This window comes from Balaenoptera borealis (assembly GCF_965194805.1).
Source record: "Balaenoptera borealis genome assembly, chromosome: 2".
NCBI classification, from domain to species: Eukaryota; Metazoa; Chordata; class Mammalia; order Artiodactyla; family Balaenopteridae; genus Balaenoptera; species Balaenoptera borealis.
This window is the reverse complement of record NC_138867.1, coordinates 114954017-114969964: the sequence shown is the minus strand read 5'-3', so window position 1 is coordinate 114969964 and position 15948 is coordinate 114954017. Positions and strand designations below refer to the sequence as shown.

Sequence of the window (15948 nt, the reverse complement as noted above, 5' to 3'; positions counted from 1 at the left end):
GTACGTTTGTTCTCTACATCTGTGTCTCATTTTCTGCCCTGCAAACTGGTTCATCTGTACCATTTTTCTAGGTTCCACATACATGCGTTAATATACAATATTTGTTTTTCTCTTTCTGACTTACTTCACTCTGTATGACAGTCTCTAGATCCATCCACGCCTCAACAAATGACCCAATTTCGTTCCTTTTTATGGCTGAGTAATATTCCATTGTATATATGTACCACATCTTCTTTATCCATTCATCTGTCGATGGGCATTTAGATTGCTTCTATGACCTGGCTATTGTAAATAGAGCTGCAGTGAACATTGTGGTGCATGTGTCTTTTTGAATTATGGTTTTCTCTGGGTATATGCCCAGTAGTGGGATTGATGGATCATATGGTAATTCTATTTTTAGTTTTGTAAGGAACCTCCATACTGTTCTCCATAGTGGCTGTATCAATTTACATTCCCACCAACAGTGCAAAAAGGTTCCCTTTTCTCCACACCCTCTCCAGCATTTGTTGTTTGTAGATTTTCTGATGATGCTCATTCTAACTGGTGTGAGGTGATACCTCATTGTAGTTTTGATTTGCATTTCTCTAATAATTAGTGATGTTGAGCAGCTTTTCATGTGTTTCTTGGCCATGTGTATGTCTTCTTTGGAGAAATGTCTATTTAGGTCTTCTGCCCATTTTTGGATTGGGTTGTTTGTTTTTTTTAATATTGAGCTGCATGAGCTGTTTATATATTTTGGAGATTAATCCTTTGTCCCTTGATTCGTTTGCAAATATTTTCTCCCATTCTGAGGGTTGTCTTTTTGTCTTCTTTACGGTTTCCTTTGCTGTGCAAAGCTTTGAAGTTCCATTAGGTCCCATTTGTTTATTTTTGATTTTATTTCCATTACTCTAGGAGGTGGATCAAAAAAGATCTTGCTGTGATTTATGTCAAAGAGTGTTCTTCCTACGTTTTCCTCTAAGAGTTTTATAGTGTCTGGTCTTACATTTAGGTCTCTAATACATTTTGAGTTTATTTTTGTGTATGGTGTTAGGGAGTGTTCTAATTTCATTCTTTTACATGTAGCAGTCCAGTTTTCCCAGCACCACTTATTGGAGAGACTGTCTTTTCTCCATTGTACATCCCTGCCTCCTTTGTCATAGATTAGTTGACCATAGGTGCGTGGGTTTATCTCTGGGCTTTCTATCTCATTCCATTGATCTATGTTTCTGTTTTTGTGCCAGTACCATATTGTCTTGATTACTGTAGCTTTATAGTATAGTCTGAAGTCAGGGAGTCTGATTCCTCCAGCTCCCTTTTTTCCCCTCAAGACTGCTTTGGCTATTCGGGGTCTTTTTTGTCTCCATACAAATTTTTTAAAATTAATTAATTTATTTATTTTTGGCTGTGTTGGGTCTTCGTTTCTGTGCGAGGGCTTTCTCCAGTTGCGGCAAGCGGGGGCCACTCTTCATCGCAGTGTGTGGGCCTCTATCATGCCCTCTCTTGTTGCGGAGCACAGGCTCCAGACGCGCAGGCTCAGTGATTGTGGCTCACGGGCGTAGTTGCTCTGCGGCATGTGGGATCTTCCCAGACCAGGGCTCGAACCCGTGTCCCCTGCATTAGCAGGCAGATTCTCAACCACTGCGCCACCAGGGAAGCCCCTCCATATAAATTTTAAGATTTTTTGTTCTAGTTCTGTAAAAAATGCCATTGGTAATTTGATAGGGATTGCATTGAATCTGTAGATTGCTTTGGGTGGTATAGGCATTTTCACAATATTGATTCTTCCAATCCAGGAACATGATATATCTCTCCATCTGTTGGTATCATCTTTAATTCCTTTTATCAGTGTCTTATAGCTTTCTGCATACAGGTCTTTTGTCTCCCTAGGTAGGTTTATTCCTAGGTATTTTATTCTTTTTTTTGCAATGGTAAATGGGAGTGTTTCCTTAATTTCTCTTTCAGATTTTTCATCATTAGTGTATAGGAATGCAAGAGATTTCTGTGCATTAATTTTCTATCCTGCAACTTTGCCAAATTCATGGATTAGCTCTAGTAGTTTTCTGGTAGCATCTTTAGGATTCTCTATGTATATTATCATGACATCTGCAAACAGTGACAGTTTTACTTCTTCTTTTCCAATTTGGATTCCTTTTATTTCTTTTTCTTCTCTGATTGCTGTGCCTAGGACTTCCAAAACTATGTTGAATAATAGTGGTGAGAGTGGACATCCTCGTCTTGTTCCTGATCTTAGAGGAAATGCTTTCAGTTTTTCACCATTGAGAATGATGTTTGCTGTGGGTTTGTCGTATATGGCCTTTATTATGTTGAGGTAGGTTCCCTCTATGCCCACTTTCTGGAGAGCTTTTATCATAAATGGGTGTTGAATTTTGTCAAAAGCTTTTTCTGCATCTATTGAGATGATCATATGGTTTTTATTCTTCAATTTGTTAATATGGTGTATCCCATTGATTGACTTGCGTATACTGAAGAATCCTTGCATCCCTGGGATAAATCCCACTTGATCGTGGTGTATGATCCTTTTAATGTGTTGTTGGATTCTGTTTGTGAGTATTTTGTTGAGGATTTTTGCATCTATATTCATCCGTGATATTGGTCTGTAATTTTCTTTTTTTGTAGTATCTTTGTCTGGTTTTGGTATCAGGGTGATGGTGGCCTCATAGAATGAGTTTGGAAGTGTTCCTTCCTCTGCAATTTTTTGGAAGAGTTTGAGAAGGATGGGTGTTAGCTCTTCTCTAAATGTTTGACAGAATTCACCTGTGAAGCCATCTGGCCCTGGACTTTTGTTTGTTGGAAGATTTTTAATCACAGTTTCAATTTCATTACTTGTGATTGGTCTGTTCATACTTTCTATTTCTTCCTGGTTCAGTCTTGGAAGGTTATACCTTTCTAAGAATTTGTCCATTTCTTCCAGGTTGTCCATTTTATTGGCATAGAGTTGCTTGTAGTAGTCTCTTAGGATGCTTTGTATTTCTGCTGTGTCTGTTGTAACTTCTCCTTTTTCATTTCTAATTTTATTGATTTGACTCCTCTCCCTCTTTTTCTTGATGAGTCTGGCTAATGGTTTATCAATTTTGTTTATCTTCTCAAACAACCAGCTTTTAATTTTATTGATCTTTGCTATTGTTTTCTTTGTTTCTATTTCATTTATTTCTGCTCTGATCTTTATGATTTCTTTCCTTCTGCTAACTTTGGGTTTTGTTTGTTCTTCTTTCTCTAGTTCCTTTAGGTGTAAGGTTAGATTGTTTATTTGAGATTTTTCTTGTTTCTTGAGGTAGGCTTGTATAGCTATAAACTTCCCTCTTAGAACTGCTTTTGCTGCATCCCATAGGTTTTGGGTCATTGTGTTTTCATTGTCATTTGTCTCTAGGTATTTTTTAATTTCCTCTTTGATTTCTTCAGTGATCTCTTGGTTATTTAGTAACGTATTGTTTAGCCTCCATGTGTTTGTGTTTATGTTTTTTCCCTGTAATTCATTTCTAATCTCATAGCGTGTGGTCAGAAAAGATGCTTGATATGATTTCAGTTTTCTTAAATTTACTGAGGCTTGATTTGTGACCCAAGATGTGATCTATCCTGGAGAATGTTCCATGTGCACTTGAGAAGAAACTGTAATCTGTTGTTTGGGGATGGAATGTCCTATAAATATCAATTAAATCTATCTGGTCTATTGTGTCATTTAAAGCTTCTGTTTCCTTATTTATTTTCATTTTGGATGATCTGTCCATTGGTGTAAGTGAGGTGTTAAAGTCCCCCACTATTATTGTGTCACTGTCTCTTTCCTCTTTTACAGCTGTTAGCAGTTGCCTTATGTATTGAGGTGCTCCTATGTTGGGTGCATATACATTTATAATTGTTATATCTTCTTCTTGGATTGATCCCTTGATCATTATGTAGTGTCCTTCCTTGTCTCTTGTAACATTCTTTATTTTAAAGTCTATTTTATCTGATATGAGTATTGCTACTCCAGCTTTCTTTTGATTTCCATTTGCATGGAATATCTTTTTCCATCCCCTCACTTTCAGTCTGAATGTGTCCCTAGGTCTGAAGTGGGTCTCTTGTAGACAGCATATATATGGGTCTTGTTTTTGTATCCACTCAGCAAGCCTGTGTCTTTTGGTTGGAGCATTTAATCCATTCACGTTTAAGGTAATGATCTATTTGTATGTTCCTATGACCATTTTCTTAATTGTTTTGGGTTTGTTTTTGTAGGTCCTTTTCTTCTCTTGTGTTTCCCACTTAGAGAAGTTCCTTTAGCATTTGTTGTAGAGCTGGTTTGGTGGTGCTGAATTCTCTTAGCTTTTGCTTGTCTGTAAACGTTTTAATTTCTCTGTCAAATCTGAATGAGATCCTTGCTGGGTAGAGTAATCTTGGTTGTAGGTTCTTCCCTTTCATCACTTTAAGTATATCATGCCACTCCCTTCTGGCTTGTAGAGTTTGTGCTGAGAAATCAGCTGTTAACCTTATGGGAATTCCGTTGTATGTTATTTGTCGTTTTTCCCTTGCTGCTTTCAATAATTTTTCTTTGTCTTTAATTTTTGCCAATTTGATTACTATGTGTTTCGGCGTGTTTCTCCTTGGGTTTATCCTATATGGGACTCTCTGTGCTTCCTGGATTTGGGTGGCTATTTCTTTTCCCATGTTCGGGAAGTTTTCGACTATAATCTCTTCAAATATTTTCTCAGGTCCTTTCTCTCTCTGTTCTCCTTTTGGGACTCCTATAATGCGAATGTTGTTGCGTTTAATGTTGTCCCAGAGGTCTCTTAGGCTGTCTTCATTTCTTTTCATTCTTTTTTCTTTATTCTGTTCCACAGCAGTGAATTCCACCATTCTGTCTTCCAGGTCACTTATCCGTTCTTCTGCCTCAGTTATTCTGCTATCGATTCCTTCTAGTGTAGTTTTCATTTCAGTTATTGTATTGTTCATCTTTGTTTGTTTGTTAATTCTTCTAGGTCTTTGTTAAACATTTCTTGCATCTTCTGAATCTTTGCCTCCATTCTTTTTTCAAGGTCCTGGATCATCCTCACTATCATTATTCTGAATTCTTTTTCTGGAAGGTTGCCTATCTCCACTTCATTTAGTTGTTTTTCTGGGGTTTTACCTTGTTCCTTCATCTGGTACATAGCCCTCTGCCTTTTCATCTTGTCTCTCTTTCTGTGAATGTGGTTTTTGTTCCACAGGCTGCAGGATTGCAGTTCTTCTTGCTTCTGCTGTCTGCCCTGCCTTTGCCCATTTTTAAATTGAGTTATTTGTCTTTTTATAGTTGAGTTGTAAGAGTTCTTTGTACTTCTGGATCAAAGTCTCTTATTTGATATAAGATTTGCAAATATTTTCTCCCATTTTGTGGGTTGTCTTTTTCCTTTTCTTCATGGTATTGGTAGCACAAAAGTTTTAAGTTATCATCCAGTTTGTCTATTTTCTATTTTGTCACTTACACTTTTGGTATTCTAAGAAATCTTTGCCTAACCCAAGGTCACAAAGATTTATTTGTATGTTTTCTTCTATGAGTTTCATAGTTTTACCTCTTACATCTAGGTCTATGATCCGTCTTGGGTTAATTTTCATATATGGTGTGAGATAAGGTTCCAACTTCACTCTTCTGGCATGTGGATACTCAGTTGACCCAACACCATTTGTTGAAAAGACTATTCTTTCTCCATTGAATTATCTTGGCACCCACATCAAAAACCAATTGACCATGAAAGTAAGGGTTTATTTCTGGACTCCCAATTTTATCCTGCTGCTCTATGAGTCTATCCTTATGCCAGCACCATGCTGTCTTGATCACTGTAACCTTGTCATAGGCAAGAGTGAGTCCTCCAACTTGACTCTTACATATCAAAATTGTTTTGGCTACTCTGGGTCCTTTGCATTTCCATATGAGTTTTAAGATTAGCGTTTTGGTTTTTTTTTTTTTTTTTTCAAAGCTATCTGGGATTTTGAGAGAGATTGCATTAAATCTGTATGCCAATTTGGGAAGTACTGCTATCTTAACAATATTTAGTCTTCTGATCCATGACATAGAGTATCTTTCTATTTATTTAGATCTTTTAAATTTTCTTTCAGTAAGGTTTTGTAGTTTTTAGTATAAAAATCCTGTACTTCTTTTATTAAAATGTGCCTAAATATTTCATTATTCAAATACAATTGTAAACAGAATTGTTTTCTTAATTTCATTTCTGGTATGTTCATTGCTAAGATATAGAAATACAATTGATTTTTGTAGGTTGATCTTATATCCTGAAACCTTGCTGAACTTATTTATTCGTTCTAATAGGTTTTAGTGGATTCCTTAGGATTTTCTATATACCAGATCATATCATCTGTAAATAGAAGTAGCTTAGTTCTCCTCTCCAATGTGGATGCCTTATATTTCATTTTCTTGCCTAATTACCCTGGCTACAACATCCAGTGCAATGTTGGATAGAAGTGGCCAGAGTCTTGTTCCTGATCTTAGTAGGAAAGCACCTATCCTTTCACTATAAGTTTGATGTTGGCTGTGGACTTTTTGTAGATGCCTTGTATCAGGTTGAGGAAGCTCTCTTCTCTTCTCAGTTCATTGAGTGTTTTTATCATGAACAAGTATTGGAGTTTGTCGAATGCTTTTTCTGCATCGACTGAAGTGACTGTCCTTTACTTATTAATATAGATGTTAATTCTTGGCTTTTGAATTTCCAAAGGTAGAGCTCCTAGCTATAGGGGGAGGAAGTAATAGCCTATGGACCATGGAAGAGAAGTTAGAGAAGATGATAGCAGACACTGGTGAGTGCCTCTCCCCCAGCTGAGCTTGGAGTGGTGGTGGCAGAACTCCAGGGAGGCTTGAGGACCTGAGAAGGGAGGGCTCCTGAGCCACATGTCCTGTGTGCCCCGGGAGATGACAGTCGGAAAAGAAATTGTCTCCTGCCACCCATTACATGGTGTGGCATAGGGAGCCCCAGGAAGGTGGGCCTGATGCAGGCCCTTGAGTAGTTCCAGTGTGGAAGGCAAGGCTTTTCCCATAGGACAGAGAGGGGCATGGATGTGTCATGGAGCACGGTAAGGCCAGAGGGGCCTCGGGGTTGGCAGATATGGCAGGCAGGGACCATGTGGCCAGGACCAGATGGGAATGAAGATGCTTCCACAGAAGCCACCATGGAGGGAAGGCCATGCTCCAGGACTAGACAGGAAGAATGCTAGCATAGGATGGAGCATCTCCCAAGAGCAAGAAGCCTCTCCCTATACCCCAAACCCTGAGAATCTAAAGTCACCCCAGGAGAGGGAGAAGAAGGAGAAAATCCTGAACTGGCTGTATTTAACTTGGAATTTCTGAGTTTTACATCTGAAATGGCAAAATTACTTTTTCTGCCACCAGGTAGAATGGAAGCTTGAAAAAAACTAAATTAAAAAAAAAAAAGCAAGCTTCTTTTATTTTTTGTACACCTGAGGATGTGGCTGAATCAATCAACAAACACCAGTAAAGCACGCAAGGAGTGCCAAGTGCTGGGTTCGACACAGTGGTGTCTTCATAATCTACAGGTGTGGAGGGGAGCGACAGCCGGCACAAGGCAGTTAGGGGTGGGTCCTGTGACTGGTGAGGGTGACTGGGCCCAGAGCATGCTGGCCTCTCCCCACTCTCCACCAGCAGCCTGAAAAAGCAGACATTCTCTGGATGGTTTTTCCGGCTCCCAGGTGCTCACGGGCTGGACTCCTCTGCTTGACCAAATGTTTCCTGGAAACTTCATTGATATCAGCCTGTCAGAGAGAGGCACTGGGAGTCAGAACCCTGGAGGACTTGAATCAGTGACTCGACAGATATCCTGGGCATCAGAAAGGTCACATCAGCATCTGCATCCACCCCACCCCAAGCACGCATATTGGAGGTCTACTTGGGGGTCCAGAGGCCTAGGAGCCGAGCATCTGTAGAAGTCAGAGTTTTAGAGGCAGAGACAAGGCTCAGGGACCACCGATGCAGCCACTCTGTATCATCCCATGAAAAATGCCAACAACCCAGACTCAGAGAGAGGAAGACAGCCTGAAACCGAAACAGGAAAAATCACAGAGTACCCAACCTCCACCACGTTCCTCTGACCCCTGTTTAGCACTTCACAGTTTAGAAAACCACTTTAACAATAGAGTCTTACTGAATCCCTGGAAGATAGGTAAGGGAGGTCCACCCAGTGTGGCCATTTTACAGATGAGGAAACTGAGGTCCAGGAGGGCCAAATCTTGCCAAGTTCATGCAGGTAGCAGATTACAGACCTGGAGCTGGAACCCAAGGCAAGGTCTCCCTGGTCTGAAGTTAGTTCCACCACAGAGAAGTAAAAGAACAATGACAACAACGGAGATGATGAGACCCCAAAAAACAGGAAGAGAAGTGTCATGGGGCCCAGATGCTCTAACCACTGAAACCAACGTCACGACGTACCAGAAGCCCCGACCTGCGGTGCATTTAGTTGACCTCTGCTGCCACCTAGTGGCGATTCTACAGCTCATCAGCCGAGAGCGCTTTTGGGTGACTGATTTTGTTCTGTAGAGCAGGAGTTCTCAAAGGGAGACCCGTGCTCAAAACTATTTTCATATGACACCAAGATATTATCTGCCTTTTTTACTCTCATATTATCACAAGTGTACAATGGAGTTTTCAGAAAACTACGTGTCAAGGGATATCGCAACCGACCGAAAGCAGAAGCAAATATGGGAATCCAACTGTCCTCTGTTTAAGCCAGACATTAGGAGATTTGCAAAACTGTAAAACAGTGCAACTTTCCTCATTATTTATTTTTGTTTGGAAAGAATAACTGTTTTCATTAAAATATGTGTGCTAAAATGTAATGGGCTTATTATACTTTAAACAAATACTTTAAAAATTCTCAGTTTTTACAGATGGCCAAAGGATGCTCAACATCACTAATTATCAGAGAAATGCAAATCAAAACTACAATGAGGTATCACCTCACACCAGTCATAATGGCTATCTTCAAAAGTCTACAAACAATAAATGCTGGAGAGGGTGTGGAGAAAAGGGGACCCTCCTGTATTGTTGGTGGGAATGTAAATTGGTACAACCACTATGGAGAACAGCATGGAGGTTCCTTAAAAAACTAAAAATAGAACTACCATATGTCCCAGCAATCCCACTACTGGGCATATATCTGGGAAAAAAACATGGTTCAAAAGGATACATGCACCCCAACTGCAGTGCTGTTTACGATAGCCAAGACATGGAAGCAATCTAAATGTCCATTGACAGAGGAGTGGATAAAGATGTGGTGCATACATACACTGGAATATTACTCTGCCACAAAAAAGAACGAAATAATGCCATCTGCAGTAACATGGATGGACCTAGAGATTGTAATACTGAGTGAAGTACTGATAAGTCAGACAGAGAAAGACAAATATCATATGATATCACTTATATGTGGAATCTAAAAAAATAGTACAAATGAACTTATTTACAAAAGAGAAATAGAGTTACAGATGTAGAAAACAAACTTATGGTTACCGGGGGGAAGGGGGAGAGGAATAAATTGGGAGATACGGATTGACATATACACACTACTATATATAAAATTGATAACTAATAAGGACCTACTGTATAGCACAGGGAACTCAATACTCTGTAATGACCTATATGGAAAAAGAATCTAAAAGAGTGGATAAATGTATTCATATAACTGATTCACTTTGCTGTACACCTGAAACTAACACAACATTGTAAAAATTCTGTTTTAATTTCTGTAAATGTTATAATCTATATAAACAAAAATTCCTTGCGGCCCTCCGTAATTTTACAGAGTGAAAGGACTGCTGTGGAGAACCTCTGCTGTAGAATAATGGTTACTGGTATTCTTTTCGCCGTCCCCAGGAAGGCAAAAGGGCAAATCTGAAGTTCTGCAAGACCAGGATACAGGCACCAAACCTGGTGCTTAGCGTGAAATTCTGTTCTGTCTTCAGCCTCTCTGAAAAATGGAATTCTGGGACTTCCCTGGCAGTCCAGTGGTTAAGACTCTGCGGTCTCAATGCAGGGGGCACGGGTTTGATCCCTGGTCGGGGAACTAAGATCCCACATGCCGCAAGGCTCAGCCGAAAAAAAATGGAATTCCATTTGTAAACATACTCCTGATGATGACACAGATCAGCCTGTACTAAGCTTCCCGAGGGCAGGATCCCTGCCGTGGTCACCCAGCATACCTAGCACAAGCACCTGGTACAGAGTCAGATCAACACACATCTTTTGGGTTGAGTGTATGACGTGTGGACTAAGGACAACCCCCAAACTGTTGGTCCCAATTATTCCACAAGATTCTCTCCTCCAGGAGAATCTAACAGGAAGTGGGGCCATTGCTGGTTGACCCCTCCCAGTACTGGCTACACATGAGGTTTGTCTGGGTTGGGGTCGAGTGCCTTCATTAAGATTGAGGCCCATCCTTTTGCTGTCCAGGTGTTCGTGTGTGTGTGTGTGTGTGTGTGTGTGTGTGTGTGTGTGTGTGTGTGTGCAGAAAGTGTGCTGCAGGCTGTGTATAACTGGCACTGGGGTGGGCAGGGCAGGCAGAGGAAGGGCTGTTGCTTAGAGCCTGAAGTTGGCCTGTGCAGCTGAGCCAGCGGGAGCCTGAGAAATAAGTGCCCAGCATGGAACCCAGCTCTGCAAATAGATGTGCCTTTATTTTTAAAAATTATAAAATCAATATATGCTCACTGTAAAAGATTGAAACACTATAGTGGTGCACAGAGAAATCACCATCATCATCAAAGTAGAAATTGAAAGCCTTCTCCCAATTCCATATTCCCAAAATAGCCACTATTAAGTTTGGTGTGTATCCTTCCAGATTCTTTTCAATATCTATATAATTATGCATAATTAGAATATATTTATATAACATATATATATATATTTTTTAATTAATTAATTTTTATTTTTGGCTGTGTTGTGTTGCTGTGCACGGGCTTTCTTTAGATGCGGCGAGAGGGGGCTACTCTTTGTTGCAGTGTGTGGGCTTCACGGTGCCTTCTCTTGTTGCGGAGCGTGGGCTCTAGGCACGCGGGCTTCAGTAGTTGTGGCTCACAGGCTCAGTAGTTGTGGCATGCAGGCTCAGTAGTTGCGGCGCACAGGCTTAGTTGCTCCGCAGCATGTGGGGTCTTCCTGGGCCAGGGCTCGAACCCGTGTCCCCTGCATTGGCAGGTGGATTCTTAACCACTGCACCACCAGGGAAGCCCCAACATATATATTTTTAAAGGAGTAACATCACACATTTTACCCTTCCACTTCATTTTTGCACTTAATATACAGCCAGCATCATATTTCCATGTTAACTTACCTCCTTCAATCATGCAGAGGAGCCAAGATGATCAGAAGAACCTGGGACAGGTTCTGACACCTGAAGAAGGTTGTTGCGGATCTCAGCTCATCAGAAGCACCCAGCAGAAGACCCCACCTGGCCTCGTGAATACAACACTCTTCTGAACAAACTGGCAACCAGCAGCAGCGCCAGGAAATGGTCTAGCTGAGGAGGACTTAAGAAACATGTTCTGGGTTGTGTTATACAAAACACCTCAGGTTCCCCCGGGAATGAACCAGATGCTAGTCAGCCTCTCTTCACCAGCATCCATAGTGCCTGCCAGGCCCAGCGATGCATGCAGACCCATCTCTCATGTAAACAGAACCGTCTCTAATACGCCAGAACGGAAGTACCACAGGGGCCCTTCATGGCTGTCCCCAACATCAAGGACAGTGTCTGCATGTAGTCAATGCTCAAAAATGTTTGATGACTGAAGGAAGGAGCGAACATCCTGCTGCTGGCGGGATGAAGAGTTTAGACCGCAGCCTATAGAGCTGCCCGGGGACCCCACAGTGCCAGGGGTAGTAAAGGAGAAAAATCAAGGAGACCATACTGAGGGTTTTATTTCAAGCAGGGAACCCTTTGCTACAGTAACAGCATAAGTTGAGGAGACTGAACACTTTCAACTTGGTGCCAGAGCCATGCTTTGTGCTGGTGCTGGGTCTGTTGGGGGAGGGGATTTTCAGAGACATTCTCCAAATCACTCAAGGGGGATGGGAGGCAGTGGAAAAATCAAGGAAGACCCTTTCAAGGGGGAAAAAAGGGGTGGTGGTGGGGAATCTAAGGATATTTTCCCCACCAGGATCTAAGCCAGGAATAGATGCATCACGCTGGCTGGTGGCGGCTTCCCAGGGCACTGTGTTGAGAAGGATTCGGGAGCGGCGTTCAGCTCACGAGGAAGGGGCTGTATGACTGATTAGGGATGCTCCTGGGGGCTTGGAAGTGGCAGTGACATCATGGACACATAACAGCAAAAGAGCAGTGGCCTCCCCACATGGTCCCAGGGAGAAGTAAAATTTAGATTAATGACATCATAATGGAAATCAGACTGTGGACAAAGAGTTCATTTTGTTGTGTTTTGTCCTCCATGTGAAAATAAGGCCCAGAGAATGCCCACCCGACCTGCACTCAATACTGCCATCCCGGAGATGCTGCAGCCGCGCATGCCACTGTCCGGGGAAGAGAAACCTGCTACAAGGCTTCCCCGCCGCCCTGCCCACCTGAGGCAGCTGGGGAAAAAGGAGCGCGCTTGCCATCTGAGTTCCTCTCCTCACCTGTGTCGAGAGGGCTCCTCTCTGGGCCGGTGACATCCACAGGGGTCTAAGCAGAGGGAAGAATGAGGGTGGCCAGTCTCTTGGAAGGCAGGCGGAAGCATCTGATACAGAAATGTTTTTATTTGGGAACTCAGAGACAACTCCAGCTCCTCTGTGAATTCCCAGCGAGTTTACAGCAGTCTTGGGGGCAGGGTCTATTTGACCCTGCTTGATATCAGGTGCCAGTGAGGATCTGAAATAGATGGTCATGAATCAAAGGTCCTTCCAAGGCAGCAGCTCAGCGGCCCCAGCCCATAGGTGAGGAAGAGTGCTTGCAACTGGGAAAGCAGGGATTCTGGAGGTGAGACCGGGTGGCTGAGGGTCGGCGGGGAGGCATTCTTTCTCTTCAGTAAATTCGCTACCACAGGTTCTAGAGACGCCGCCATCAGCATCAGCTGTAGCAGAATGAGGCCCTGGTCAGGTGATGCTGGCTCTGGAAAGAAAGAGGAAAGCTAAGACTTTCATCTAACTGGGGTTATCAGTCAGCGAGATCCAGGAGTCAATCTATCTGAAAACTGTTTTTGTGAAGCAACACTGGGCAAAGTATCGCCATGAGAAAAGACTGGGGAAAGGCTATGAGGTTGTCCGGGGTTATTTGTAAAAGTTCGATAAAAGATATTGTAGGAAAACATGTATCTTCCTGCCTTGAAAATGAATTTTCCTGAAGTTGAAAAGTGGGCCAATGAAGTCTGAATGTCACAGCAGAGGGCGAACCAGCATCATTCCAGGAAAGTTCTGGGGGCAGGGGATGCTGGCGGGCCGGTAGGGATGGTGCAGTTGGATTCACAGGCCTCGGACCTGTGAATTCAGGTCAGTGCTTGGATTCACAAGTGCTGACCGCTGAGCGGTGGTTGGGACCCCACTTCTACCACCAAAGGTCATCTTCCTTGTACAGTCTGATCCTGGTTTCTCTACGTGAACAGACAAAACTAACCACATCACAAAACCACCACCTTGTGCGGTATTTACTGGGTTTCAAATGATCCTTGGGTCACTCATATGTGTGATCTGGGAGCAAGATAACTGAGTGGATGAGTGAGAGGGAAGTGCTCTTCCTTCCCAGGACTTCGTGGGGGCGGGGGGAGAGCTCTGTATCTGGTGGTTGGAAGGGGGCTGGAGCTGCTTGGGGCTGGACTCTATTCCCTGCAGGCACCTGGAAACAATTCCACGCCGTTCCCACCACCTGTGCCCAGGAATCGAGATAGACAGCGTCCCACCACTTTTTAGGCTCCCTAATTCTCTAACTACCTCATCCCACTCTGTCCTCAGTCTAGGTTACGAGGCAGGCACTGGCTGCCTTGTCTTCAAAAAGTGGGTTTTACTGCTGCCTGGGGCATGACCTGCCCGAGATTTCAGTGCTACTTGATAAATTCAGATCCAGGACTCATTAAAGGGCTTTGGTGTTCTTGGATTAGAGCAGGAAGTTGAACTCCTTGGGTGAGGCTTGTTCAAGATGAGGCTCCAGAAGAGTCATTGGGAATGCCCTCCTCCACCTGAGAGGCACCAGCCCCCTCGCCACCCCAGCAGAGAAAAGGCACACAGACATCTGTGCCCCTTGTCCTATCAGAGCACTTTCAGAAGGAAAAGCTTCCAGTTGGGGCACTGCTCTGAAAGGCCAAATCCAGGACAATCAGGATTGGGCTTGCTAGAAACGCCTTCTTTCCTCCTGAAGTAGCCAATCACCAGGGTGGCCACAAGTGGCAGGGTGCCATGGCTCAGGCAAGCATCCAGCGACTCTGGGATCTGTGAAGCCTTGGCATTAAAACCGCTTTGCAGCTGAAGATTTAATGACATGGAAAAATGGTCCTGAACTAGTAAATGGGAGGAGTGAGTTATAAAATACTGAGTAAAGTTGGATCCCATTTGGGGGATAAAAAAGTTGGAAGAATATTAACAAGGTCATGAGATTACAGGTATTTTTATTTTGTTCTTTTTGTTTATTTGTATTTTCTATTTTTTCCTACAATAAAAATTGATTTTATGATAGAATTTTTTAAAAGTCACTTTCATCTGTTAAAAGGGGGATGTGGCCAGTATCTGAGCACAGCTTTAAGAACCAGACTTCTCTTCCCTGTCCTGGACATAACCCAAGTTCAGTGACTCTTTACGCAGGATATTTAATTATGCAAAATGTGTTGCTGCCCTTTTCCTTTTGTAAGAGAGGGCAAAAAGCCAGAAAGCTGTGGATACAGGTGCTTTAGTGAAAAGCTAAAGCATGTGATTTAAAGCCAGTGTCCAGGGCTGGGCCTGGGCTCACTCTCATGAGCCTGATCCATCCTGCCCTTCCCTTGGCTCTAGGGTCTGGCCCCATCCACGCATCCTAGCCAGACTCTGATGCCCCAGGGCAGTCAACAGGGAGGTTGGTTAGACCTTCCTGATGAAGACAATCCTTTTTGAGAGAATTTGCAGTCACCACGACCGAAGCAAAATGGTCTCTTGTTTTCTAGAAAATTCAGTGACTCATCCCACTTTGTCTTCTGAGCTCTGCAAACAACTAGTTTGGGGCTAGAGAAGGAGAAACAAGGGAGGAAAAGAAGGGATATTGGAAGTTGATCATCCATCTACTCAACGGTGTTTCTGAGTGGCCATTTGTGTGCCAGGCTTCGTGAGAAGCACTAGTGATACAGAGGTGAAAACATAGTTATAGCTCTTCTGGAACCTTCGTGCTGGCTGGGGAGTGAGGAAAGTTGGCAGGCAGTTATAATGCATGGGCATGTGGTAGGGACAGAGCAGAGCCTACAGCAGGCACACATTCTCCTGGCTGAGACATCAGGGCAGGCTTCCTGGAGGAGGAGACCTCTACACCAAGGCCTGGACAACAAAGAGGAGTTGGTGAGGCCAAAAACAAGAGGAAGGCCTGAGAAGAGGGTGTCAGGCAAGGGCGGCATGCACAAACACCCTGAGGCGAGAGTGAGGATGGTATGTCTAAGATGCTGGTGAGAACGAGGCTGTTAAGGACTGACACTTAACCTAGAGGGCAATGGGAAGCCATTGAGGACACTGGAGCAAGGGAGTCACTTGTTCAGATTTCTGTTTTTAGATCCCTTTGGCTGCAGTGACCTTTCTACAATGAGAACAGGAAAAGGAGAGGGTGAGGGAGGCAGGGATGGTATAGCAGAGGCTGTCCTCTAGACTCTGGGAGCCTGTCCTCAGACCTAGACTGAGTTCAGTAGGGAGGTGGGGAGATGGTGCCTGTGTAACAGGCGGTGGGAACCCTGGTTCAAGTCCTCAGTCTTGAGCCTGGGTTATTTAAATTGTACAGTGAAGCTAAACACGCGTCTCTCCAAGGGCTCTTGAAGCTACTGAACGGGAAACAG

General features: G+C 43.2%; 1 protein-coding gene across 4 annotated transcripts in view; it reads right to left on the bottom strand.

Moving 5' to 3' along the window:
• Positions 1-11863: 11863 nt before the first annotated feature.
• SLC25A48 (solute carrier family 25 member 48) overlaps positions 11864-15948 on the bottom strand; it is a 43292-nt gene continuing 39207 nt past the window's right edge. For all 4 annotated transcript variants that reach the window (XM_082381433.1, XM_082381434.1, XM_082381435.1 and 1 more), the window contains exon 8: positions 11864-13064. In XM_082381433.1, coding sequence (XP_082237559.1) covers positions 13049-13064 — 16 coding nt within the window. In that variant the 3' untranslated portion in view covers positions 11864-13048. The remainder of the gene's footprint in view (positions 13065-15948) is intronic.